The following is a 27,864-nucleotide window of genomic DNA, read 5'->3' on the forward strand; positions in this document are numbered from 1 at the left end:
AAGGAGGGGAGGGGAAAGGAGGGGAAAGGAGGGAAAAGGAGGGGAAAGGAGGGGAAAGGGGAAAGGGGAAAGGGGAAAGGGAAGAGGGAAGAGGGAAAAAAGAGGGAAAAAAGAGGGAAAAGGGAAAAGGGAAAAGGAAAGAGGAAAGAGGAAAGAGGAAAGAGGAAAGAGGAAAGAAACTACAGTAATAATAAACCTAAGACTGGTATTTGAGAAGACTGAACATTATCTTTTTAGACAGTCGTGAAGAGGAATATTTGCATTAGTATGTATATAATTTGATTAAGTGAAGGTTTGGATGAAATATAGAATTATTCAAATGATCATTTATTTTTCTTTTTTTTTTTATCTAGTAAATTTTCTCTCATTGAATAACAAAGTATTTTTTCACTAGTAAGATAACTACTTCCGTAATGACGGACTTAGGAAAAATGTCATTAACGTTTATTTCCAATAAGATGTCTTTCATCTATGCCTCTGATACTTATAAGTATGAATCTCACTTATGATACAATCTTCACTGTAAAACAGCTATTATGTAGCAGACATTCATCTTTACCTCTGTATACAGGAACTGTCAGTGAGTACCAGAACTTATTCAGGTTCTTGGATAAAGTGATCCACAAAAATATTCCTTAAGACACATATGCAATAGTGAAAAGGAAGGCTATACTGTGGGAAAGTTATAGAAACAAGGAACAAATACTTATATATTAAATAAAGGATAACTGAACTTACATGTGTGGCAAATATTGCATTTTAAGGTATCCACTGAATACATATAAAAAGCTTGAATGATAGAAACATACATGTAAAAATGAAGTTTTATAATAGAAATGAGAGCTGTGGGGAATGAAATTGACATTCCTTTTATTTAAATTGCTGTCCTCCTTGCTGATAGTCTCATCCCTTCAGATCTGGTATTATTAGTTCGTCACTGTGCCAGTGGAATGAGATATCCTATGCTTAATATCTATCAATGCCATGCTAGTGTAAGATTTGATTAGTCTCTCTGCATGGGTGATTCAGAATAAGGATGCCCTTTAACACTTCCTTCATTTCTTATTGATGCACCCATTCTTTTTCTGTGGTATTTTTAGAAGAGTTTTAATATGAGTAGTATTATTCATATTTTAAAGAGTTATGAATTTTCTTTTGTATATTTTTATGTCCCAATATTTAAAAGCAATTCTATCCACATTTGATCCTGTGTTTTGATGTTCATAGGTAAGATTTAATTCTACAAATCAAAAAAGACCTGGTCTATAAGAGAAGAAAAACTTTTCTATGGATATATTAATGACTACTGTATGTAAATTTGCTTTAAGTAAAGAAAGACCATAGGCTGGGTCATCAGATAAAAAGTGGCCATGAAGTTTTAAGGCAAATAGTTTCTAAATTTGTTTTGAAATTTTAAGGCACATAGTTTCTAAAATTATTTATTTATTATTATGGAAAATAGGTAAATACCCTGAGGTAGAAAAAAAAAAATCTGTAAAGTTAACATTTTAAAATCCTAGCACTCTTTTCAAAAACAGTTACAGAAAATACTGTAGCAAGTAGAATTTTTTTTTCTAATTTGGGGCCAGAAGCAGATTCCACTAACAGTTAACACAAACCATTGAAAATCAACCATGAACTGAAAAAGACATGCCAGACATTTTAAGTCTGAAATTCTAGCAGATCTTCAAAAGAACTTATAACAAACGTATGGTTACAAAATCAGAGACTATGTGAAATTTGAGTCCTTTAATTGGCAATCAGCAGTGATAAACATTTGGCATCTTTTTGAATAACTGTGTCTTGAATTTTTTTAGCAGATAATGAGCCGAAAGTCTGAAGACCCACTTTTTTAGTTTGAATGTAATATACAAAATGTTTTTAAAATACACCTTTACTATCTATGAATTTATAAACTGTAAACGTATTAAAAATAAATAAATATGTAAAACACTATAGATCTTCCTTAGAGCATAATGGGCACTTGAAGACTGACAAAGTAAACCTCCAAGTACAATCAACTGGGAAAAAATATTTAAATACTTAAATCAAGAAAACTTAGTTCTTGTACTAAATACGCTTTCTGGTAAATTCAATGTACAACATAAATCAGAACTGTTGAACACAATACTCCAAGAAAAATTTACAAGCATTTGGAATGGATCAGACAAACTCACTTACTGACTCCTGCAATTAATGTTTACATTAGGAGCGAAAATTCAGTCTTCAGAAACACTCAGAACAAAACCTGGAATTATGACATAGGTATAAAAAGAGAAGTAGAGCTTCTTCTATTTATATTCAGCATGTTCTCCTTTACTGATCAACTTTCCCTGCTTAGTAAGAAGAATATCAAATCTTGAAAATCTTGCTAAGTAACAAGGTTAAAATCAATTTAAAGTTTTAGATAAAGTTTTCATTTCAAGTGTTATATTACTGGTTTAAATACTGATACAGGGTAAAGATGGGACACCTTTCACAAAGCCTAACATGGAGAAAGCTTTTGAGGCCCTGACAAAGTTTATCTTGACTGAAAACAACAGGACACTATTGTTAAGTACAACTGTTACACAAACAAACAAATCCAGAATTCTTTGATGATTCTGGAAGATAATTGTGTTTAGTAACATTGTGAATGGATGTCTTTGTGGCAGCCTTATAAGTCCCAGTAATCAAGATATTTTAAGCCAAAACTACCAGTCAAGTCTGAACTCTGAGATAAAGGGGTATATCAGGAGCACCTCTTAGCTATCTTCTAACAAAAGCGCCATTTGATTTGAATCTTGAAGAACACTGAGATGTGAATGTAAATAGGAAGCCTTATATGAGCTGCATGAACCCCTTGATTGGACGATCAAAACTAGGAACAACAGTAGCTAACAAATAAGGAGGATTTCCACACTAGAAAGTTAATGTTTCAGGCTCATGAGATGGATAGAAGCTGTTACTGAAGGTCCTTGCAAAAGAAATCTGAGAGATAAGAGAAGCAGGTCTGAATTAGTTAGTCCTGAGTCAAATTTCGGAGGGATCCTATAGGTTCTACAAACACATTGATAAAAGGAATAGCAAAGACAAGAGGTGACCTGTTAATAGGCTAAATTAGAGTGTATAACCCTTTATTTTCTTTTTTTTTTTTTTTTTTGCATTTTACTGTATTTTATATTTCTTCCTTTTTATTCCAATGTTTAATGGAAGGTACAGGTTAATATCTAAATGCAGATGAGTTACACAGGAAAGTTTCAAAAGAAGAAACTCATTTCAAAGCTTTCCCTTCTCACTGGATACATATAATTATATATATGCATTAAGAATTTGCTAGTAAAAGTACTCAACTACGCAGAAACACCAATTCTCTTGACTGCATTATTTCTAGTGATTTTTTTGCAAGGTGAATTGTTTGGTCTATTACATTTTATTCAGTTTCTAAGCAAGTGTATTAGTTGTACTTGAGCCATGCTAATGAACACTTTTATCATTCTGTTGAATCAGTCTCATATCTGAGCAACTATAATGAACTTTAATCATCCTAATACTTAATACATTTTATTAGACTTTTATTAGAAATTGGAAGACTGTCATGCTTAAAGACCAGTGCCTTCTGTTACCTGTGTTAACAATTGTGATCCAATTTACTTCCTGGCTTTACTAGCTGGGTTCCTACAGAATCGTATGCCAGATGAAATAGATGAAAGTGGAACAGTAATTGATATAGGAGACAAACAAACCGTTACTATATTAACTGCGAATTTCTCCCACCAAGAGCACTTTTAATTGGTTGTTTCTGGTTCCATAAGATCTCTTTTGTACTGCTTAAGAAAAGCAGACTTAAGATCAAGAATCTGTCTCACTCAAAGGATAATGAATTTACCTAGGCCTTAAACGTGCACAAGATCCCTAGTTTTACAGATGTGATTCAACTACTTCTTTTGAACATGGACTAAAAGTGTTTTTCAAAAAGATGCTAGCCAAAAGTCAAGTTTACTACTCAGTTTACAAATCCAGTCTTCTACTGGAGAATAAAATTCTAATATTTTTTCTCACATGATCAGAGCACCTAAGTGAAATGTGGATGGCCCTAACCTTTACTCATTCTCAACATTATGGTTTATTAATTTCAGACTTCTGAAAATCAGCTGAGGACACTGGTATTATTCGGGTAACTCTTACTGTGGAATACATCTCACATAACTGTAAAACATTAAAGTTTCAATAGAATGAATCTCACCTAAACATCATATCTTTAAGTGAGGAATAAGCATGGAATCCATTAATGCATTTTCAGACACATTCTACAGAGCTGATTTATGAAAACTTTAAGCTATGGATAAATGAAGTATGCATTGTCTATATAACGATAAACATTTTGTAAGGGACATATCCCATAGAAATAATATTTGTGGTATGTAATTCAGTGACTCCATGATTCAGATGCAGTACACTGATTCTCAGCTACAGAAGACATATGGTCCTTGTACAGCAACTAGACTGAATGTAGCTATGCTTTGAGATGCTTTTAAGCAAACATGGTATGTGCAAAGAGCAAAGTCCTGCACTTGGAGAGGAACAAGCCCAGGCACCAGTACATGCTGGAGGCCACCCAGCTGGAAAGCAGTTCTAGAAAAAAAAGGAGCTAGGGGTCCTGGTAGACACCAACTGAACATGAGTCAGCAATGTGCCCTTGCTGCTAAGAAAACTAATGGTATTCTGTGCTGCATTAGGCAATGTATCACCAGTAGGTCAAGAAAGGTGATCCTTCCACTCTACTCAGCATTAGTAAGGCCACACCTGAAGTACTATGTCCAGTTCTGGGCCCAGTACAAGAGACCTAGATATACTGGAAAGAGTCCAATGGAGGGCTACCAAGATCATCAGGGAACTGGAACACCTCTCCTATGAGGAGAGGCTGAGAGGGTTGGAACTGTTCAGCCTGGAGAAGAGAAGGCTCAGAGGGGATCTTGTTTTTTTATATAAATACCTAAAGTAAGGAGACAAAGAAGATGGAAGGAGGTTCTTTTCAGTGGTGCCCAGTGCCAGGACAAGAGTCAATGGGCACAAACTGGAAAACAGAAGGTCCCACCTAAACATCAGGAAGCACTATGGTGCTGTGCAGGTGCCACAGCACTGACACAGGCTGCCCAGAGAGGTTGTAGAGCCTCCCTGCTTGGAGATCTTCAAAAGCTGCCTGGACATGGTCCTGGGCAACTTGCTCAAGGTGGGTTGGACCAAATGGACTTCAGAGGTCCCTTCCAACCTTAACAATTCTGTGATTCTGTGATTCCTTGATTAATACGGTTTATATTTTTTTCCAATTTATAGTAATGATTACCAGGTTGCAAAGTGAGATTGGACACTGATATAAAAAAAGTTTGCTAGAATCAAAAAAAAAAAAAAAGTTTGCTTTATGAGAAATTTATTAAGATAAACTAAATATATTTAAGCCAACATTGTTATGAAATACAGCACTATTCTAATATTTTAGCAAGTCTTTCAGACACACCACTTCAAAAATGTTTTTTTCCCTGACAAATACTTCACCAAAATACATCTGTGTGTGTGCTGCCTTTCCCTGAGACAGTGTTTCTTCCCCATTGTGAAATAAAACATTTACATTTGCATTGTTCCTTTTCAGTTACTGTAAAAAACTGCTGAAAATATATCTGATATAGCTCTGATAAGAGTGACAAGTCTAAATAATTATTTTCTACGCATTTATTTGTGTTATAGAACATTAAAAAAAATCTTATGTCCTTGAAAGAAAATTATGTGCAAAGACTGGAACAATGGGAATTTATTTGTTTTAGTTTGCAATTAAATTTTCAACACCCATCTAATTGCCTTTTCTGACTTCATATCCCAGGGGTCTCAAGCCACCAGCTGAGAATTACTGCCTTAGGGTGAAACACAAAGAGAAAGAGAAAATGTTTTTACAGTAACAGAACTCAATGAAACGGTTCCACCACATTTGTCAACAAAGAATGTGGATTTAAATTTCCATTTCTGTAACATCTTTAAAATTCAGGATTTTTTTTTTCAATCTAAGGAACTAAAATAAATTAGCAGATAACAGATACAACAATACATACATAGTGAAGATCTTTGTTTTTTTGTTTTAAAGCACAGTGTTGTTTTAAAATTTTCATTTTGTCTTCTCTTTTAGACCTTTAAAACACTAGTTTTTGATATGCAGTTTTATTCAGCATTAGTATAGTTCACAACAAGACACATTACAGCTGCCATGTTTCCATATAAAATAAAATGTAACCCACAAACTTTAGTTAACTGCACTTGAATATAAGTTAAAATTAAATGTATCCAAAGCACCAGAAACTGGATTCATGTGAATTGCAAGGCTTTGCAAAAAAAAAGTATGTATTAGTACATTATTGGCTTCCATATCTATCTGCACGATGTATGTTTGCTCTTACCAAAAATAAATAAATTTTAAAAAAAGGTACATTTTTGCGATGTTCATTTTTTTATTTATTTTTTACCATCTGAAGTCCATTCAGATGAGCAATTTCAGAAGAGTTTAAAAAAAAAAAAGGAGTGGGCAGAGGTCAGGAAGCTGTTTTTTTCCATCAAATACAAAAAAAAAAAAAATGATGTTATTACCTCAGGAGAAGGTAGTTGAGTCACCACTGAATCACCAATTGTTGAAGTAAGAAGTTTGTCACCTAGAATATTTTCTAAATGTTCTGCCATAATTTCCTGTTGCTTAGGGCTGCAGTGATTCTCTAAAGACAGTATAACTGGATACTCAGATGCCTGAAAAATATAATTTGAAATCTATTATGATTAACAAATAAAAAAGGACTTATTGATTCCCCAAAATATCTTACAAAAAGCCCTTTTGTAGTAATTTGTATTTTTCTTTATTTCCAAAATATGTCAGTTGTTTCATGTTAGTAGCAAAATAAAAATCTCACAATATTTATAGAAAAGAGAAAGCACAGTTGAAACAGTAACTGTAAGTTCAGAGAAGAGAAAAAAATGCATCCTCAGGAAGTTAGGGGGAGTTGAAAAAAAAGGACAGGTCTACAGAGAATCGAAGATCAGTTAAGTACACAAAACTTCATTAAAGAAACCACACAGTATTTATGTTGACCTTTGGGAAGTGTATATTGAACTGTATTTCTACAATAATCAATAGAAAATATCAAAGGCATTTCACACACTGACTAATATTGAATGTGAAGAAATTAGTGAGAAAATAAGTGTTAAATCAGGCAAAAATCAGGCTGATTCAATTACACAGAGCAGACTACAAGATGATAGCAGAAAGCAACATTTCTCACAGACTTAATTACTCAGCTGATACACAGAGCTTCCAAAGAATGATACATCGGTTGCTGTGTGCCTGGAACAGCTTTTCTCAACAAATGAATTTACAAAGAAAAAAGAGAAATAACACTGTCATCTGAAGAAAAAAAAAAAAAAAAGGGAAAGGAAAGAAAAAAAAAAAAGAAAGAAAAAAAACTCACAAAGGAGGATAGGGCTAAAACCTAACAGACACACTAAAGCATAAAAAATGTTTAGGTTAATTTCAAAGGAGATTTGAAACATTCCTAGGTCTAAAAATATCAGTGATATCAATCTTCATCTCACAAACATGACTCTTTTGGTGCTTTTCAGAATTACAGAAATCTTCATTTCTTCAGACCTAATATCTGTTTTTGCTAAGAAGTTTTGCACCTAAAACGCATATCACAACTGCCCTTAAATACGTAATTTCATCCCAAATAGGAATTATCATATTGCTTAGATGACTTTTTAGAAGCCATGTAATGTTAAAAGTAATTTTATGAAGAGGAAACAAGACACAAGGAAAACAGAAATCAAAATGACTGCAATTTTCACATGCATATTGGAAGAACCAAGCTTTGACATACTTTTGTACCTTAAATTTATCTCTGACCTATTTATTGATGGATCCTTTTTTAGATGGTATATATTTTAAATGACAATGAGAAACAACTGAAACTCAAGGCAAAAATTGCTTTCAACTAAACATTAATTGTAGCCACTAGTTCCCTGTACATGACATAGATTTAAAATATTTCTCTGTTTTGCAGGGTAGGGTGCTTGCTTTGTGTAAAAATAAAATAAAATAAAATAAAATAAAATATAAAATAAAATAAAAATAAAATTCCTCCATTGTATACACAGCTTTGGTATGAGAAGAAGGAAAATATTTTCTATTTGTTCATTTTTAAAAGGTAAAACTCTTATTATAAAATTGAAAGTCACAGTATTAAACAGTATTAAATGTTTCTTGTTTAATTTATAAGATATTAACTGAAATACAGTATTTCAACTATCCTTTAAATTTGTTCAGAAATCACTGTTTTCAGTGAACAAGCAATGCAATTTTTTTTTTATAATGTCACAAATTTTTCTTGGGACACTACTCCTTATTCTGACAACACTCAAGCAACACAGATGAAACTTGGGAAATCTAGTAAACTTTAAAGAATAGCTCAAATGATACATCCATTTTGACTGTGTAAATAATTTTCATAAGTTGCCAGCAATACTAGTGGCTACAAAAAAAAAAAACAAATACTCTATTCAATCTTTGCTTGGGTAGGATCTAAACTGTCAGTTTATAAGGAAAGAATCATTTTACGTTTACTCTGTTTTTTACACTTTTTCACTGAGGATTTGCTCTTGACCACCTTCAGAAGCACACCTTAAGCTATACTGAAACTTGGTAAGAACTATTGTCTATCATTGTAATTTTATCATCTTTTTCTGTAACTTGTGCCTCTTAAATAACTTTTACATTACAGCTATATATATAATATACTGTGTAATAGCAAAAACAAGCAAACTAAATCTAATGTGTCATGAAGAACAGGGAAACAAAATCATATTTTTTTGTTTTTACTATCTTATAAAATCAAAAAATAATTAAATATATATAGAAATCAGAACAAACAAAAATATAGTTGTTTAAATCTGAAAATGCTATATTTATGTTTGTATAAAAATCCATATAAATGTATGACCATATGTATATACATTCACACACATAATGTAAAGGTAACCAGAATGCAAGTTATCTTAACTGTGTTTCAGAACTTCATTTGAGCATAAGTTTTGCTTAAAACCTATATAAGAGATTGAGACGGTATGAAAAGATCTCAAGCTTTTGCTGCTTTGCCAGAGACAGACAGAAGGGGCACTGACCTAATGAGTCTTCTTACAAAATACCTTTATCAGGCCTTGAAGTCAAAATAAAAGAAGAGTAAATGTAAACACATTAAATCTCAACTACAGCTATAGTTTAGCATTTTTCTCTGTTTTATAAATTCAAACATAGAATATAAGACAGAGTGACAGCAACAGAAGAGTAAGTGAAATAAAGAAATGAAAAGATATAAGGAAGGAAAGCAAAATATTAGACTCATTTGGAGGTAGTTTTACAGTTTATATTCAGTCCTTGCTTAAATGATCTCAAGTGAGAATTCTACATAACAAACTGACTAAGATCTTCTGAATTCCTTGCACCAAGCTTGATTTAAAATCAACATCAGCAAAATACTTTTATCTTTCATTTATATACAGATTGCACAGTTTTCCCATAATTTAATTCAGTGATACCTGCTCCACAAGCACTGCCTCAGGTTTTGTTTTGTTTTGTTTTGTTTTTAACCCTGTAGAATATCAGACAGAGAGCATTTAATAAAGCAGGCTTTATTAAAACCACCATAGCATAGGCATACATAGCATAACATACATATACATACCGCAAATGCATACTTGTCTATCACATGAATCACAGAACAAAACGAAATTTTGCTCGTTAAAGTATGACCATGATACACAACAGGTTCATTGTTTGAGCCATCCCAGCAGTCAATTTCCAGGCAACGACATCCTTTTAAGAGAGCACTTCAAAAGAGCAAAAGAAACAATTTTGTGGTCAAAAGGAAAATACCACACTTTAATATATGTCCCTATATTCTAAGCACATTGAATAATTACAAATATACTGGTCTACCATCACAAGATGTAAATTCAATGAAATTATAAAAATATTAGACAGAGCTATATTTTCTGCTGTTTATCTTAGGGATGTTAGATAACACAATTTATTAGAGCATTAAGAAGGAAGATACATTATCTGAATATCCTTCACTAGGGGATTAAAAAAGAGAGTCAAAGTTTTGAAGAAGGACTTTGGAATGCTGGTAAATGGTTGCTTAAAATAGAATAAGAAACAGTTGAAAGGACTTTGTATTTATTATTATTCCATGATTTTTCTGAAGGTTTGAGAGCCGTTATACTTAAAAATACCAGCATATCAGCATCACACTAACAAAGTCAGGTTGTGCTTGGTTGTTATGTAATTTAGTTGTTTAGAATGGCTTTTATATCAGATTTGCAATTATTTTAAACAATATAGTATTTACCTCATATCATTTTAAATACTGTTAGAAACAGATTCACTAAGGTTTCTGATGGTTGCAAGCCATCAGAGAATTTCTAGACAGCAACCAAAAGACAAAAGTTCAGTTGAATGTTTCCAACGGCTTTCACTTCACTGAAGTAGTACAAAGTTATAGGAATGCTGGACACCTGTCTTCCAGATCTTCATATTTTCTGTCTCTCTTTGTTTTGCCTTTAATACATAACCCTTTTTCTACCTCTCTGTTTGTTTCGTCTAAATGCACCTTGGCCATAAGGCATTCTGGTTTCCTTTTCCTTTTGGAGTCACATGCTGCACATTCAAACCCTCCTGGCTACTATAGTGCCCACACAACACACCCCACCTACCCTTTTGTTTGTTTGTTTGTTTTATTTTTGTTTCTGTATTCTTAACTGACTTCATTGCAACAAACACTAATCACAGATAACCTTGACATACTCCACCATGGTATGCCTTCTATATTGATCAGAATAGAGTTGGCCCTGGAATTTTACATTTATTTCAGGAAGCTTTTAATTTTTGCATGGTATGTTGAGATTAAAAACTGGTTTAATCATATGCTGTGCTGAATACTATAGATTTAATTTGCTTTGAGGTAGATGTTATGTGCTGTAAGTGATAAAATAGATTGTTTCCAGACTACGAACAGATGGCCTGGCAAATATACTGAAAAGTGTACACACAAAATAAAATACCACTCTCTCATTTTCCACTTTTGTCTGTGATGATTTTGTCCTTTACTGCCAAACAGCATTACATGTGAGTTAGTATTAATTTTTAAAAAGCCTAAGAATGTTTACAATATTGAAAAACAATATCTAAATACCTGATATATCCAAATAAATCACTGGGCCCTATTAGTTGGTCAGATATCAAGTAGGTGTTGTGAGAAGATGAAATAAAATAGTCACATAATGGGTGATTCATATCTTGGTAGACAGTCCGGTGATCTTTTTTAAATATTGAAGAATCTTCTGAGCTCATGTACCTTATAAATCCTTCAAATGACAACTGCCTTCTTTTCCTCACTGGAAAAAAAAAAAAAAAAAGGAAAAAAAAAAGGGAGGTGTGAAGCCAGCCAAACTGATAGTTATATGTATCTGTGTACTTTCCATAATTTTTAGTACCCAATTCTGAACTTTGTTAAAGGTTATACAGCATAACACTTTACTGCTACTTTAAAATTCATAAAAAATAACATGAACACAAACATCAGATGTGTACAATTCTGGAGCTGATGTGGTTCTAAATTAGCAGATGAAATAAATGTGTACTCATTTTTGTTCTTCTACGGACATCCGGAAGAAAAGATTGCAACAGTTCTAATTAAATGTAGAGGAAAATATTTGTTGTTGTTTAGTTTTGGAAAGTAACATGCCAGTCAGTGAACAAATAGATTTTTTTCTCAGTGAAAAAAAAAAAAATGTCAGATACTGTCAAAATAATCTTGCAGAAACTATGATTCCTAGTACCAAACATCTTCAATGGTGGAAAATCCCAAACAGATAATGATGAAATAATATTTTAATTAGAAGTATTTGAAATAAAAATAGCACCTTAACAAAATAAATGCCCACAAAAATGAATTGGAAATCAAGCTTATTATATTACTGCATCTACAACAAAACGTGTTAATTGCCTTCATATGCATGATAGTCATCCCATTTGTTTTGTTTCTTTTAACTGATTTAATGACAAACAGATCCATTATACTGCCAACTGCTGCTCCAATGTCATGCTTCAAATGTAATAATTTTGCAAATGATATAATCTCCAAAGTCAGCTTTGCTTCAAAACACAACCTAGTGTGAATTAGTCAGGGATTGTGTCCAGTTCTGGCTGCAAAATAACCTTATTTTTGTCACCATAGTAGGATAGTGATATTTAAGCAGTAATTAATCAGACATTACTTTATGCTAACAATAATTTAAAGAGATCAATCTATGCAAACTTTTGCTAAACAAACAAACAGACTATCTGAGCTATTAAATTTCAATACAGCTATTAAGAGTCATGATTTACAGGTTACAGTTGTAATTACCAATCTTCAGTATCATTCTGACTAGAAGTTTTATATCTAAATAAGACTTTACTAAAATTGTTCCGATGATGGCAACACAAAGAAAATAGTTGTTTCTAAATTACACAGTTTTTGATCTTTGCAATGTTTTAAAATGCTAAACAGTAGTAGAAAATAAAGATGAAGTCTCTCCAGAGGTCATATGTATTTACATACATATATTGTTGTGCTTAACCATACAAATATGCGGGTTGGAACTAGATGATCTTTAAGGTCCCCTCTATCCCAAGATGTTTGATAATGATTGAAATGTTATTCCTACCAGAAGTCTGTCTAAGCTGTTCTTAAAGACTACCATTGACAATGAGTACACAGACTTCCTAGGAAACCATTTCAGCACCTAAGTAACCTTACTGTTAGAAAGTTTTTGATATTTTCCCTGAAAATTCCTCAGTGTCTAATATGTTTGTTCTGTTTTGTACTATTCCTTTCAGTTTCTTTCAGTCTCTTATACAAAAGAAGACTATTACACTTCCCCTTTCCTGAAGAAACAAATCCAATTCACTGCATTTTTCTGATTTTAGTTAGGCTTTCTTAAAATTCTGATGCTTTTCAAGTTCTCCTTCACCTCTTTCCAATTGGTGAATTAAGAAGGATTTCTTAATGCTGATGCCCGAAATAAAATGTAGGGTTTATTTTTTTTAGATCATCCATTTGTAAAGATCATAAATCTAAATTTAATAAGATGACTTTCTATTCCATCATCAAACTCATCAATGACATTGAAGTCTGGATCCTAACACAATGCTCAGTGAAACTGCAGATTGATGTAGCCTTTCATTTTGATGCCAAATCTTTGATGACTAACTTCTGAGAGTAATTTTGTAATGAGTTCTTTATATACCATATAGATATTTTGCCAGCTTCCTCAACTTGCTTTTTATAATGTAAGAATGCTAAAAAGTATGATTTTTCCCCTATTCACCAGTGCTGTTATTCTCTCATAGAAGGAATTTGGATACAGTTTCTTTATGGACTATCCCTCCTATCCCTTACCATGTGAGAGGTTATTATATATTCATCATTTGTTTCATTTGTCTAGTTCCATGGAATTTCTCTAACACAGATAGTACACTTGATCGTTCCCAATCCATCTTCCATTCTCCATGTGTTTTCAAAGGTAAGCTCTTATAGCTTGTTACGGTCAATTTTCTAACTCACGGACTTGTCAACTTGTCTTCTCTGATCTGACTAAGTCATTTTAACATGTTCCACTCTTCTTTTTCCATATTTTTGACTGAAATCTTACTGTGGTCTCATTAATAGTAATAGCCACCTGATTGTACTTAGGTAGTGAGTGGATCAAGTATTTCCTTGATCTTTCTTTTAACTGACATATTTACAGAATTACCTTGATGTCTATTGATAGTTGTATCTCGTTTAGCATCTTGACTGTTTCGATATATCCACATGTTCATGTTATATTGTTTTAGGCATAGCAATAGGATTAAGTTTCTACTTTCTGGGTCTCTAAGAAATGGAGGGAGGGGGGTTGTTTTTGTTGTTGTTTTTTACATGTTGCTCAAAATAGAATACGATCGAGCTGCTTGTTTTATCTGTTGTGAATTACATAAATACTAGACTTAATTCCTTTGAAGAGAAAGTTTTTCATCAACAGTATTTGATTTTAACTACTATTTATTTTTCAAGCCCTATGTTGTTCTCTGTGAAACTGCAAGTTGTGCAACTCTTTTTTTTTTCTTTTTCCATTTCTTATTTACTAATTTATATATATATTTACAGTTATCTTTTAAATTAATGAAAAATACCGAGTTTCCAAGTTTTTGGTTATTTTCTTAATTATTTTTAATAATTTTTGGCTAGTCTTGTCATTAATAAAAGATAAGTCTTCTCATGAAGAGAACTTATGTTTACATAAATACCATCATGACTACAATCTCCTAAAAGTGAAAATATTACTTTGTAAGGTAAATTTTTGTTACTTTGTTAGCCAACATATAAGCTCTTTGGCTTCAAATTTCATTTTATTTCTGTAATCAATGGACTAAATATATGTATATAATTATTTATTTATTTGTATAGCTTATCACAGCCCTTGAATTACATTTTTTACACCTCTTTTTTCCAGGGTTGGTAGTTGCTGTCTCTGAATAGCATGCAATTAAACTCATGTTTCTGAGGAACCACCGAAACGCCAAGCAACTTTGTAAATCAGTAAGACCTATCTGTAAGCAGGAAGAAAGGGGCTTTGCATCTAACAAATCTGGCAGCATATATGCAAAAGAGCATCATGTGAACATAAATGGCATACCATCTGCTAAAACAATTTTTCAGAGAACACCTGATGTTTGGTAAAAATATCATAGTTTTTATAGCTGAAGATAAAAGACGACTTAATTTTTTTATTATTGCTGCCATTACCTCATACCTCTTTTACCAGTGGAGGAAAACTACTGGGTTTCTTTAGAACCTTGTCTGATGAAGATACCAAAACCAGTTACGACTGGAAGGGGCTGCTTTTTAAGTTCTGATGAACAGCACAATCATACTATTTTCTGTCCATTTACTGCTTCTACCTTAAGAGAAATGGGAATACATCTTAATAAGTATTCCACAGTGAATAGATACTTTAATCAAGGCCTTATGTGTCTCCTCTAGAGGAACTTCAGCTTTTATCTCCATTAAGATCCTTTAGCACTAATTAGCAAACACACTTCTATTTGGTGCTGAAATAAAAAGTGAAAGCAAGGAAAGACTTCTGTCTTCTTGTAGCTTCTTATTTACAAAGTTCAATGCTTTTTTCTTCCCTTCCCCTTTGGCTAGTCTGAAATAAAATGTATTAATTATTTTTTTTCCAAAGATAATTGTAGTAAAATTGTTTGTTTTTTCCCCCATTCTTCCAGTTAAGGTAAATTTCAGCACTGCCATATATGTAAATAGAGATATATTAGAGAGGAATTATAGACATATCCTGAGTATTTGAGAAACATATTAAATTACATGCCTATGTTTTTTAGAGTTTATTACCTTATGCTTTCTTAATTATTTATTTTAGAACTTCTTTGAAAGCATTTTTCTTTCTTCGTGGAACAAAGAAACATCTTTCATAAGATGTTTGGCAAATATTGCTAAAATATTGTATTTATCTGTACTGGATGTAGATAGTACACTTACAAAAAGAAAATTAAAGAGCATATTAATAAATACAAAAAAAAGAGCAAATTAATAATACATTCTAGATCACTCAATTTGTTTATCTGACAGATGTATCAAGCTTACATAGTTATGTACAAAGTAAGCATGTTTTTAAGGCAGAATTGCAATTTTGACCTTGTTTTGTACTTCCTAGAAAGGAAATACACTGATAGGAGCAGAGTCTTTGAATAGCACTACTATGCAAATATGAACAGAATGTACTTTCCAACTCTCACTGCACCTTTCATCCCACCCATGCAAATATTGAATAATTAGCAACAATTAAAAAACAAGCAAACAAACAGCAAACCAACAAAAAGCTATACTAAACTTTAGAAAGATAAAGTGTCTTTGGCTGGCATAACATGGTTTCTTTAATCTCAATTATCTGAGAGTTCTATATGAAATTAATAATAAAATGGAGAAAGAACAATGTTTGTGTAGAACAAAATTGACATTTGGATTTTAGCAAGAGGCAACTGTCAGGTGTGATTCATATATTCACCACTTCCATGATCACTTCCATACATTGAATCACAGTATCACACAGTATCACAGATTTCTAGGTTGGAAGAGACCTCAAGATCATCGAGTCCAACCTCCGACCTAACACTAAGTACTCCACTAAACCATATCGCTAAGCTCTACATCTAAACGTCTTTTAAAGACCTCCAGGGATGGTGACTCCACTACCTCCCTGGGCAGCCCATTCCAATGCCTAACAACCCTTTCAGTAAAGAAGTACTTCCTAACATCCAACCTAAAACTCCCCTGTCGCAACTTTCGCCCATTCCCCCTCGTCCTGTCACCAGGCACGTGGGAGAACAGACCAACCCCCACCTCTCTACAGCCTCCTTTAAGGTAACTGTAGAGAGCGATAAGGTCGCCCCTGAGCCTGCTCTTCTCCGGGCTGAACAAGCCCAGCTCCCTCAGCCGCTCCTCGTAAGACTTGTTCTCCAGACCCCTCACCAGCTTGGTCGCCCTTCTCTGGACTCGCTCGAGCACGTCCATGTCCTTCCTGTAGCAAGGGGCCCAAAACTGAACACAGTACTCGAGGTGCGGCCTCACCAGAGCCGAGTACAGGGGCACAATCACTTCCCTAGACCTGCTGGCCACGCTGCTTCTTATACAGGCCAGGATGCTGTTGGCCTTCTTGGCCACCTGGGCACACTGCTGGCTCATATTCAGCCGACTATCAACCAATACTCCCAGGTCCTTCTCAGCCAGGCAGGTTTCCAGCCACTCATCTCCCAGCCTGTAGCGCTGCTTGGGGTTGTTGCGCCCCAGGTGCAGGACCCGGCACTTGGCCTTGTTGAACTTCATACAGTTGACCTCAGCCCATCGCTCCAGCCTATCCAGATCCTCCTGCAGAGCCTTTCTGCCCTCGAGCAGATTGACACACGCACTTAGCTTGGTGTCATCTGCAAACTTACTGAGGGTGCACTGGACGCCCTCATCCAGATCATCGATAAAGATATTAAAGAGGACCGGCCCCAGTACCGAGCCCTGGGGGACACCACTAGTGACCGGCCTCCAACCAGATTTGACTCCATTCACCACAACTCTCTGGGCCCGGCTATCCAGCCAGTTTCTAACCCAGCGAAGCGTACGCCAGTCCAAGCCCCGAGCAGCCAGTTTCTTGAGGAGAATGTTGTGGGGAACGGTGTCAAAAGCCTTACTGAGGTCAAGGTAAACCACATCCACAGCCTTTCCCTCATCCACCAAGCGCGTCACTTGGTCATAGAAGGAGATCAGGTTCGTCAAGCAGGACCTGCCTTTCATAAACCCATGCTGACTGGGCCTGATCGCCTGCTTGCCCTGCAAGTGCCGCGCGATGACCCTCAAGATAATCTGCTCCATGAGCTTTCCTGGCACTGAGGTCAAACTGACAGGCCTATAGTTCCCCGGGTCTGCCCTGCGGCCCTTCTTATAGATGGGCGTCACATTGGCTAGCCGCCAGCCAACTGGGACCTCCCCCGATAGCCAGGACTGCCGATAAATGATGGAAAGCGGCTCGGCCAGCTCCTCCGCCAGTTCTTTCAGTACCCTCGGGTGCATCCCATCCGGCCCCATCGACTTGCGCACATCCAAGCTCCGTAGCAGGAATCCTTCAGTCAAAAATGCAAGCTTTAACACACACACACACAAATCTGTTAATGCAGTATTTTGCCATTAGAAATTTAAATTGTATAATAAAAATGGAAGAGCAATGTATTGCATGCTGTTCCTGAACTAAGTACAGTATCTTAAGAGAGACAATTTAGGGTTATGTCTCTTAATGATATTGAAAAGTCTTCTTTCTGTGGACACAAATGTTAAGGATGGACAAAATGTTATCAATGGATTTATCAATGTTGTGCACCTCTAGTCACTGCTTTTATGATTATCTTGACATACCAAAGTTACCAAGTTTATCAGGTAACAGTTGATGCTATTAGCAAACCAGTCAATCAAGTGTCAAAATCTGCTCTTTTCCCTTTCTGTAATATATAGGACAAGGCGGGCAGATGAATCTAACAGATCACCCTGATGAAGAATATTCTATATCAAATTCAGCATGACAGTTGCACAAAATGGTCTATCACAACACCATATGAATCAACTATCATGTCAATCATATCTGAAACTTTCCACTAAGTATGTTTGAGTAGGAGTATTTGTTCAGTCAAAGAAGCATGAACAATGCTCCTTTGGAGCATGAACAGCTATTATTTAATTCAGAGAGATTATTTCCAATTACAAGATAAACAATTTTCTCACAGATGAAGAAACAAACAAGAATTTGGCTTAGAGTCTTAAACCAGAAATTAAATAAAAACTATAGAAACTTTATTTGATATTTACAAGCATGTTTTGTAACTGAGTAAAGATTCTTGGTCCTTTAGCTTCTTTATAGCTATTAACTTTCCCATCAGAATAAATCATTCACAACAAAACAAAAAAAAAAACACTTTCAAATTGGTAGCTTTTTTTTGTAATTACTTGGGAAACACACTAGTTTTCAGAAAGACTAGGATACATTTAATAAAATTTGTTCTAATTTAAAAGGCAATTTCAGAAATAATAGTAAAAAGAATCAAAAGTTTTGTAGCTATTGTTGGACAGTGAGTGACTCATTGAAACACCTAATGCCTTCTGCTTTTTGTTGAACAAGTGATCCAGTTTCTTCTTTCCAAAACAGTGGGGATGGGAAGCATACATATTCCAGGGTTATCATCCCAAAAGGAAGATTTTTCTCCTTCTTGGGCTTATTACTAATTTTCCTTAACCAGTTACTGATCCCACCCAGTATCAAAGACTGGGAACCAAATGAAACCAATACAGCTAAACATCTGATAATCAACTTCCACCGAACAAAGTAACAGCTTCCAATAAAATGTACTTAGCTCTAATTTCCTTTTCTCAGCTTAGCTGCAAATTTTGTCTCTAGTTATGTTCAGGAAAACTCAGCAGAAATGCAACAGCACAACTTTAAGCAGACTTCAACAGTTGAAGTATATGCATATTATCAATTTAACGAATCACTCATCTCACAGTTCTTATGATTCAGATCATGATGCAAGATATTACTGAAATCTGGAAGAATCCAGCTCGAGCTTCAGATTTCAGGCTGAATTACCAGTGCTAGCTGCTTAGATAGCTTCCTTCTATTGCAACACAAGAAATGTCATGGATTCCCTGAGAAATACATGTGAAACAGCATGAAAAAACAACAACAACTATAAAACTGCTAGTCAGTGCTGGCAGTTTGCAAGGGAGAAATACAGAAAAGCTGTTTAGGCATACAGAAATGGTGTTAAGAAAGCCAAAGTTAAACTAGTTTTTGAAATTGTCATGGGAGAACAGTGGCAACATGGAGAATTTTTATTGCTGCATTTTCTGTGTTTTAAAAAGGAATATGTGGGCTTGGTGTTGAATGGGGCGGGTGGTTTATTGACAGCAAATGCAGATAGGGCTAGAGTACGCAATACTGTCTTTTTCTTTTCATCAACTAAGTGTAAGCTTTGTGCCTACAGACAGGGTTCAAGGAGAAAAGGAACTACAAGCAGTGGAAGGGGATAAAGTCAGAGATTACTGTAGACAGCTTGGCACATAAAAACCCATGGTACCAAAAGCAATGCATCTGAAGGTGCTGAGGCTGTTGGCTGTTATCATTGCAAGACCATCTTCTATTATCTTTGAAAGGTCATATTATCAGGGGAGACCACCATGACTGGAGAAAAACAAATGTTGCTCTCTTTCTCAAGAAGAGCGAGGACAACTCAAGGAACTACAGGTTGATCAGCCTAGCTTACATCCATGGAAAAACAATATTGCTCTTAGAAGCCATTTCTAGGCACATTAAGGAAACTGTGGATCTCTGTCCTTACGCAGTTTTAAGATTTGATTGAAAAGAGCCCTTGAACAGAAAGGTGTAACAGGTATCCTCCTGAGGTCCCTTTGTATCTGAACAATTTCATGACTGTGTGTTTAGAGACCTACCCTTATAAGCTGATTAGAGAACAAAACAGAAATAGCATTTCAGGTTGGGAGAACATAAATAATTAATGACAGCTTTAACCCCAATAACATGGCTAACGACACCGTTAGAAACATGATGGGACAGATAGATAATCAGGTTCCATGCTTGCCAAAAACGCGGATCCACTACATTTTGCAAGACTACTTTGATGCATTCCTGATATTCTTACTAATGATATCTAGCTGAGATCAAACCAGAGTGTAAGTGTCCACAGTTTTAGTCATACTCAATAAAGACAAAGAGATATAACCTTCTCAGTAGATATATCCTTAGAATTTGTTTTCCTCTTTTAAATCTCTGTATTAAATTACTTCCACAGTAACTTTCTGCCAGATAACACTCAAATGCAGACAGCTTGCTAACAAAACAAAATTTATATTAAAGTCCAAAACATATTTGTCTAATTATTTAAACAAAATGATTGTTGCTAAAGCTAAAAAATCAGTCTGACTTCCTAATAATGGTCATTTACAATACTCAGTGGGCATTAAAAAAATGAGTGCAGTAGATCAGCTCATCTACTCTATGAAAATTGTATTTTGTTTGAAGCAAAGAACATGTAGTTTTTGGACAAGTCTGTAGCAACAAGAAGTAGGAATGACTGAGTTGGTCAAGTGCTATTGCTGAGCAATATACTGTGTAAATTTATTGTGCTTTATTAATGATTTCTTGTTTTATCATATTTGTAATGTTTAAAGATCTAAATTGCAAATAACATTTTGTACATATGCTTATAAATGGTATACAACAGACATAATTATAATACTCTTGCTTACATTAGTTTTCTTTAAAATTTCCAATTTGTATAGTCAGATGAGTATTCAAGAATATAAACACAGTCACTGACAGAAGCACAAAAAAAAAAAAAGAGCTATAAATCAAATGCTTAACCTATGCATACCTTCTTCAACAGGTTCATACTTCAAAATGATTTCTAAGGCCCTTATTTCAGAATCTTCAGTCTGAAATTGTTCTTTTTTCAGAAATTCAATGAGCTCAGTGTCAGCTAGAATTTTGCGGTTTGGAGAGTAAGCACAGAAAAGTTCATGAAATTCAGTTCTGTGTACAATAGTTCGATAAATTGCCCTGAAATCTTCTATGTTAATAGTATGGACCTTCCGCTTGTCAACTGTTTTCTGAAGAAAAAAAAATCAAAACAGTCAATGCAAAGATATAAAACAATACAAAGACGCACATAAAAAGTCTATTATAACACTATAAGAACTAGAAAAATAGAGAAAGCTTAAGGCAACAGTGACTGCGGTACATTATCAAATGATATTTTCCTTCAATATGCAAGATTTAGATTTGACTTTCTGTGTTAGATGTATTTTATACACATTAAAAAATACCATATGACATAGTTGGCATCTAAGTAATCAAAGTACATTAATATATAACCCATGCAGTATTAAGACATTATATAAAACTGCACTAAAATGCTATGCAGTACAGTAAATCTTCAGCATAAAATTATCAAGTGGAAAATATGTTTAATATAATACCTCTTCAACAGCAATTTAAACCATATTGTAAGTATAATCCTTTAAATTTACATACAACATGCAGCAAGTTGTAATCTGAAAAATGAAATAAGGATGAGCAAATTTTCATGAGATCAAAGTCTTTTAGTATGTCAAATAAGAAAGATTGTATAAGTTTGGAGCAATTATACTTTATAATAACCTATGACATTGTGTTCTATTCTTAACTAGACAGAATATTTAACTCAGATTAATTATTCACACTTTTAGAATTCTTAAACTGTAAACTTGTTTTCATAAATAGAGCTTACAAAATGTTAGCACATTAATTAATTTCAGTGCTTCAGTATAAAAGCCACTAGAAAAATCAAAAGGGCAAAAGAAGTTGAGTAGAATAATATTTTTTTTACCATTTCTGCTATTAACATTTCTCTCAGGCTTAACAATGTTGTCTACCCTTTAAATTTTGTAAATATGTAACTGTGCATATGAAATACAGATGTTTCCAGTAGTTTAGCTTGTATTGGTCTTGAAAGTTTTTACATTAAGACAAACTTCAGAAATTTCACAAAATTCACAAAAATGGTCACAAAAATCATACCCAAATGGTAATTAATTGCCCCATTGATTACCTCCATAAGCTAATCAACATTCATAATTGTTGGCTCCTTAAACTAAGACTAACAAGGAGGCTGGATTTCAGTACCTAATAACATGGCACCTACTATGGTTAGCAGAGCTTCCCCAGAAGTGCGCATAAGCATAAAATGCCTTACTTGAGTTCTGTCTGCTCTTTGATTAAGAGTTCTGATTACCACTGAATTAGATTAATTTTGAAGAGACACCATAAAAACTAAAGGATGAATGTTACATTACTAGATTCTGTCTATGCAGTACAGCACCCACTGTACTTGTCTGAACAAGTACAACAATAAGCAAGAATACATTAGATAACCAATACAAGCACATAAGATTATTATTATTTTTTTTAATTACATATCAGTAGTGAAGTATTTGCTTTGAGTTTGTGGAAGAGAACAATCGCTTCTAATGAAACGGAAGAAAGATAATAATTCACTACAAATGCTAATAATACACTTTTCATTACTGAATGGAAAATCTCACATCTCAGGTTGATATCATGGATCTGTTTTTGAATATCTTTAAGAAAACTGGAAATTTACTAATAACTGTTAAATAAAAAAAAAGAAAACATCAACTCATTTTAGAATTAAGCAACTTATCAGGACTCAGGAGACCTTCTCTTAGGTACTGGCACAAAATGAAGCTGGCTAAAAAAAATAAATTTTCTATTTTATTGTATTTTTCTGAAACATAGACAATAATACTAAGCAGGGGTGCTTTTGAAATTGAAGTTATGAAAATCACTTCAAAATATTAAAAAAAAAAGATTGTTATAAAAAAAGTTGTTGTTTTTATTCTTATTTTTGTTGGGTTTATTGTTCTTATTTTTATTAATGCGTATCAAATCTTTGCTATCCAGAAAAACAAGTATCTTGACACAGACTTAGTTCTGAAAACTATAATAAAATTTATTATTCCTTAAAAATCTTTATGTTCATAATTGTGATATTGCCAATGGAGCACTACAGTAAAATAAATTTAACGAGAATAAAACAACAACAGCAGCAACAAAAGCAGATTACTTTTTAAAAACTATGCTTCTTATAAAATGGATTTTTTTTCATGTATAACCATTTGATTAATTACCAATGTATAGCTACTGACAGCGATGGCAGTAAAATATCCTTCCAGATTGCTTTGAATTTTACATACTATTATACTGATGGGTAATTTCAGCACCAAAACTATTGTCAATACTCTTAATTCTGAAAAAGCAAAGAAAACATGGCTGCACTGCTAAGAACAACTATATCAGACTGTATATTATCATATTGACTTTCAAGTTCGACTGTTTCAAGTTTAACAAGTTCAATCAGACTTGTTCCATACAGGTCATTTCCTCAATTATTCTCTTTACTTGCAATTGATCAACTCTCTTAAATTTCTATCAGAAAGTGAAGTAGGTGGAAAATAAAAGACAACAATGAAAAATAGTTTCAAGTTCTCATGAGATTGTCAAGGTTAGCAATTCTCCCAGTGCCATGCAAATTCAAAAATTGTGGGCACAACCCCCATGTTTACCAAGGATCGCGCTCACACTGCTTTTACCTTGGCTAGACAAGGCAGAGAACAATGACACAACAGGATAAAATGAGAAAATCCTAGTGCTTTCCTGCTGCCTGCCTGCCTATCAGCATGACATGACCTAAAAGTTTGGGACTGTCCAGAGCTAGTTCTCCTCTTTCAAATCTGGACAGAATTTGCCAACCAATTTACAAAATTGTCACATAGAAATTACAGATATATATGTAACCATTTAGTTTCATTTCTTTAGGAAAACACCTTTACCAAACCTTTTGGTTAAAAAATGAGCTAAAAAGAAAATTCATACATCTTTTGAGTAATCTTTTGAGTAATTACTAGAGCAGACCTGAAGAACATGAATCCTCAATATGTCAAAGACACAAATGTAGCCTTCATAGAAAACTCTTTAAATGTTGCTGTATTTTAAGTCCACATCCTTCCCCCAGGGTTAGAGTGCAATGGATGGATGGGACATCCAGGCACACCTCTTACATACTTCACAAGAGAGGTATGGTGGAATTGAATAAGAAAGTGTGCTGGAGCTATGTCAACTTGAAGCTGGAACAGATCAGACATCTCCATTTTGTTGTTCTGGCAAGAGGATTGTTAAGAAGTCACTCTAATGGCTCTGACCAGCATCAGACAGGCACTGCTGGGCTCATTAGCTTGATCACAAAAGCAGCCACATAGGATGAAGCCAGAATATTTACATTTTCCTCCAGTGAGGCCTAGTTACAGAACAGTTGGTTACCAAGACTTACATATTTTTTATCACTCAACACTACTTCGGTGTGGTGAAGCACTGGTAGTAATGCAACCACTCAGTTATCTGTTTTACACAGAAACAGAAGAGCTGGATGTGGCAAATTATTTGCTGATTTTGCACACACCCTACTACCATACCAACATGAAATTCACTTCTTGAAACGCTAATTTAAAAAAAAAAAAAAAAAAGGAGATAAGCAAATATAAGGCCCTTGTGTAACTGGCCTTCTAAATTTATTTATTTTCTAAATCTTCATATTCCTCACCTTGAAAACATGTTTCACATGAGCAACATCAAAAGTGACATGCAGTTTTTCAAGCAGCTTCATTGTGCTGTCTAAATCAATCTTCCCATTCATGAACTCATCCTGAATGATGTTCAAAAACCATGTACAAGAGATCACATTAAGGAAACATCTGCCCCATGTCATTGTCTCTTAGTGGGGGGGGGCAGGGTTAGAGGTTTAAATATTTGAACCTAAAAAGCTTGCATATTTTTCTTCTCATACTCAAACCTCCTTTTTTTCTGATTTCTGATAGCAGGTCATGGGGTGTGCAGAAACACATTGCTCCACACCCAGAGACCCTGAGGAGTAAGAGTGACAGAAAAGAGCCAAAGAAAGTCACAGGGAGGGTACGCAGGAAAACGAAAGGTAGTCAGGGTGAAGAAAGGGCTGTAGTGAGAGAAAGGAAACGTGGGGAGGCCAAAGGGATCAAGCTGCCATAGGGGACAGTTGGAAGAGGGGTGTCCACAACAAGCAGCAGTGCCTCGAGGGCGCCTGGCACCCTGCCCACCCAACAGGCCTAACCGGCCCCAGCTGAACCTCCTCTGGTCCCATATGGGCTTAGGGTGGGCCTGGGCCTTGGGGCAGGCATGCGCAGAGGGAGGTTACATAATGGCAGCTGTCACAAGGAAGAGCAAGGAGAGGAGGAGGATATCTGTTCTCCTCCATGGCAGCTCCACATTGCCTGCTCTGGTCTCTTCACTCCAGTGGTGTTGGCAGCGTTTGGTAGAACATCACTTCGGCTTGCTCCAGCTCCCAGCAGGCCCCTTTCCCCTCCCTCGCACCCCTCTGCCCCTGCTGGGGCCCCCAGCACCCTCCCGGCGCTGTCCCCAGACTGAGCCCCCTGCTTGGGCTGGCCCCGGGTGCTGCTGTGAGGTCACAAACTGCGGGGCCCTGGAGCAGGGCCCTGCCCACCGCTGCTCCCCACACCCCACCATCTTGTGGTTTTGCCCTCAGGCTCCCTGTGCCCCCTTCCCTCACCAGTGGTGCCCTGACCTTTGCTTGGCCAGGACTCCCAGCATGAGTGTGAAGCAGGGTGAGCCGGAGAAGGTGTCCCTCATTTGCAGACTGCTGCACCAGTCCCCTCCTGGGGAGTTTGGGCAGGTTGTCCAAGACCTCTATGCTCTGGTCAAAGATGATGAGCTGGTGAGGCAGGAGGCTACCCACGCTGGTGCCCATCACAACAAGAAAAACTTCACCCCTGTCCAAGTAAATGGGAGCACTGTGCTATTGACCCACTACAATGATTTAGGGGGAAACCGCTTCTTTTACCCCCAAGACAAATTCTCTTTTGAGTTTGACCATTTGAGTGGAATAACCAGCAAAACCTATTTGCACAGCGTGATGTTAGATGAGGAGGAGCTGTGGAGAGGAGCCCTTCACAAGGGATTGAACACCTATGTGAACTGCTACTTTCCAGCAGGGAACTGCTGCGTGTTCAAAAAATCCCTGGGCAAAAGGCAGATGTTTGTGTCCTGCATTGAGGCTCATGAGTACCAGCCCTTAAAACACTGGAACAGCCTTTGGAAGTCTGACTGGACTTTTGCCCTGACTCCAATTATGACTCGGGTTACAGGGGTATTTCTTCTCCAGTTACACTACTTCAAAGATGCTAACCTCCATGGTACCATCAGAAAGTCTGTAAGTGAGTCTCTGCATGTGATAGACCGAAATCAGTTTGTCTCAGATTTTGTGAAGTTCGTGAAAACTGAAGATGACAAGATTCATACTGCTATTCTGCAAAACATTCAGGCCTTGTCAGAGGATATGTGGAGGAAAGATCTGCGAAGGAAACTCCCTGTTACTCGTACTTTTATGAACTGGAATGAGCTGTTGAAAAATTATCATCAAAAGACCAATGTCTCCAATAAAGTACCTGCATAATTACCGAATTGCACTGTACGATACAGTGGCATAAATAAATAGAGAAGGACGAAACAGAATTGTTATGTAGTTGATCTATTTCTAGATCGCTCAGGAGTGCAGAAGCTGTCATCAGTCAATTACCACTTTGAAAATCGTTTGCTGTTTTTTTTGTTGCCTTTTTTTTTTTTTTTAACTTTCCTGTACTTTTTAACTGCTTCTAGAGGTACTAGCAATGGTCACTGTCAAAGGCAGTACACTGCTACCGGTGAGCCAGCAAGCAAACTGTTACTGTCCCTTGTAATTTTCTTCAATATTGTATGTACTTAACCTCATACTATTTGTAGCATCTCTTATAAGGAAATTGGTAAGGTAGGCTGGCAAAGATATGGAGGTGCTATTACTAGATTTTTTTTAGTGATATTGAAGCCCAGGAAATTCAGCCTTCAAGCTTTACTTGTGCATACCTCTCTGTATGCACGAGACATCCCTAAAAAAGTAACATGAACAAAGAGAGATCAGTATATAGGAGGAATAAATTTCTTGTAGCTAGCACAGAAAATACGGGACTGAATTAGGAATGTGTGCTGGGTGTTGCCTATCAGTCATCACACAATAAAGAAAGCAATGCTACTTCTCCCAGTTTTCAAGCAAGTTTTCAAGTGTTTATTACAAATTGCAAAGGAGTGTGATCCACTGCCATTTTTTCTAGTATGAAACAGTAAAATACATCCATGTATTGCTACTATGGTGGTATTCAGACAACCAGTTAATCCTGTTCTGCAAAAGTGGCTATAAAGATATAAAAGTTTTTACCTAGAAAAGTTAGAGCTGTAGTAAAAAAAAAAAACAATGGGGGGGGGGGTTGAGGGGAGGAGGGGCAGGGCAGAGTAAGAAGGACAGCGTGGAAAGTGCAGGAGAGGACCAGAAACTGTATCGGAACCTTCAGCATTATGCAGATGTATCGGGGCTATCTCCTCAACAGCTACTTCAGATGACAAAAGTGGCAACAGCACATAAGAGATAACTTCAAAATCAGCAGCAAAGCTAAGTATACTGGGCATTTATGTTACATCAGCTAGTTTATTATATTTTGTGTGTGAATATAA

General features: G+C 35.4%; 2 protein-coding genes across 2 annotated transcripts in view; one reads left to right on the top strand and one right to left on the bottom strand.

The window, feature by feature from the left end:
• The window catches only part of PLCZ1 (phospholipase C zeta 1), a gene marked incomplete at its 5' end in the record, with an annotated part of 53,206 nt that extends 28,167 nt beyond the window's left edge, over positions 1-25,039 (bottom strand). The window contains 5 exons of the mRNA XM_083815137.1: positions 6,613-6,765; positions 9,750-9,894; positions 11,259-11,460; positions 21,092-21,326; positions 24,875-25,039. Of these exons, the coding sequence (XP_083671263.1) occupies positions 6,613-6,765; positions 9,750-9,894; positions 11,259-11,460; positions 21,092-21,326; positions 24,875-25,039 (900 nt within the window). The remainder of the gene's footprint in view (positions 1-6,612; positions 6,766-9,749; positions 9,895-11,258; positions 11,461-21,091; positions 21,327-24,874) is intronic.
• An 18-nt stretch (positions 25,040-25,057) lies between these two features.
• Positions 25,058-27,417, top strand: CAPZA3 (capping actin protein of muscle Z-line subunit alpha 3). The gene has a single exon (XM_083820294.1). It carries the CDS (start codon positions 25,448-25,450, stop codon positions 26,774-26,776), a length of 1,329 nt encoding a protein of 442 aa, XP_083676420.1. The 5' UTR covers positions 25,058-25,447; the 3' UTR covers positions 26,777-27,417.
• Positions 27,418-27,864: the final 447 nt, after the last annotated feature.

This window comes from Anser anser, assembly GCF_964211835.1.
Source record: "Anser anser genome assembly, chromosome: 1".
In the NCBI taxonomy this organism is placed as follows: Eukaryota; Metazoa; Chordata; class Aves; order Anseriformes; family Anatidae; genus Anser; species Anser anser.

What these genes read in the sequence shown, in the direction of transcription:
- CAPZA3 (XM_083820294.1), top strand. Translation starts at nt 25,448, where the DNA reads ATGGGCTTAGGGTGGGCCTGGGCCTTGGGGCAGGCATGCGCAGAGGGA.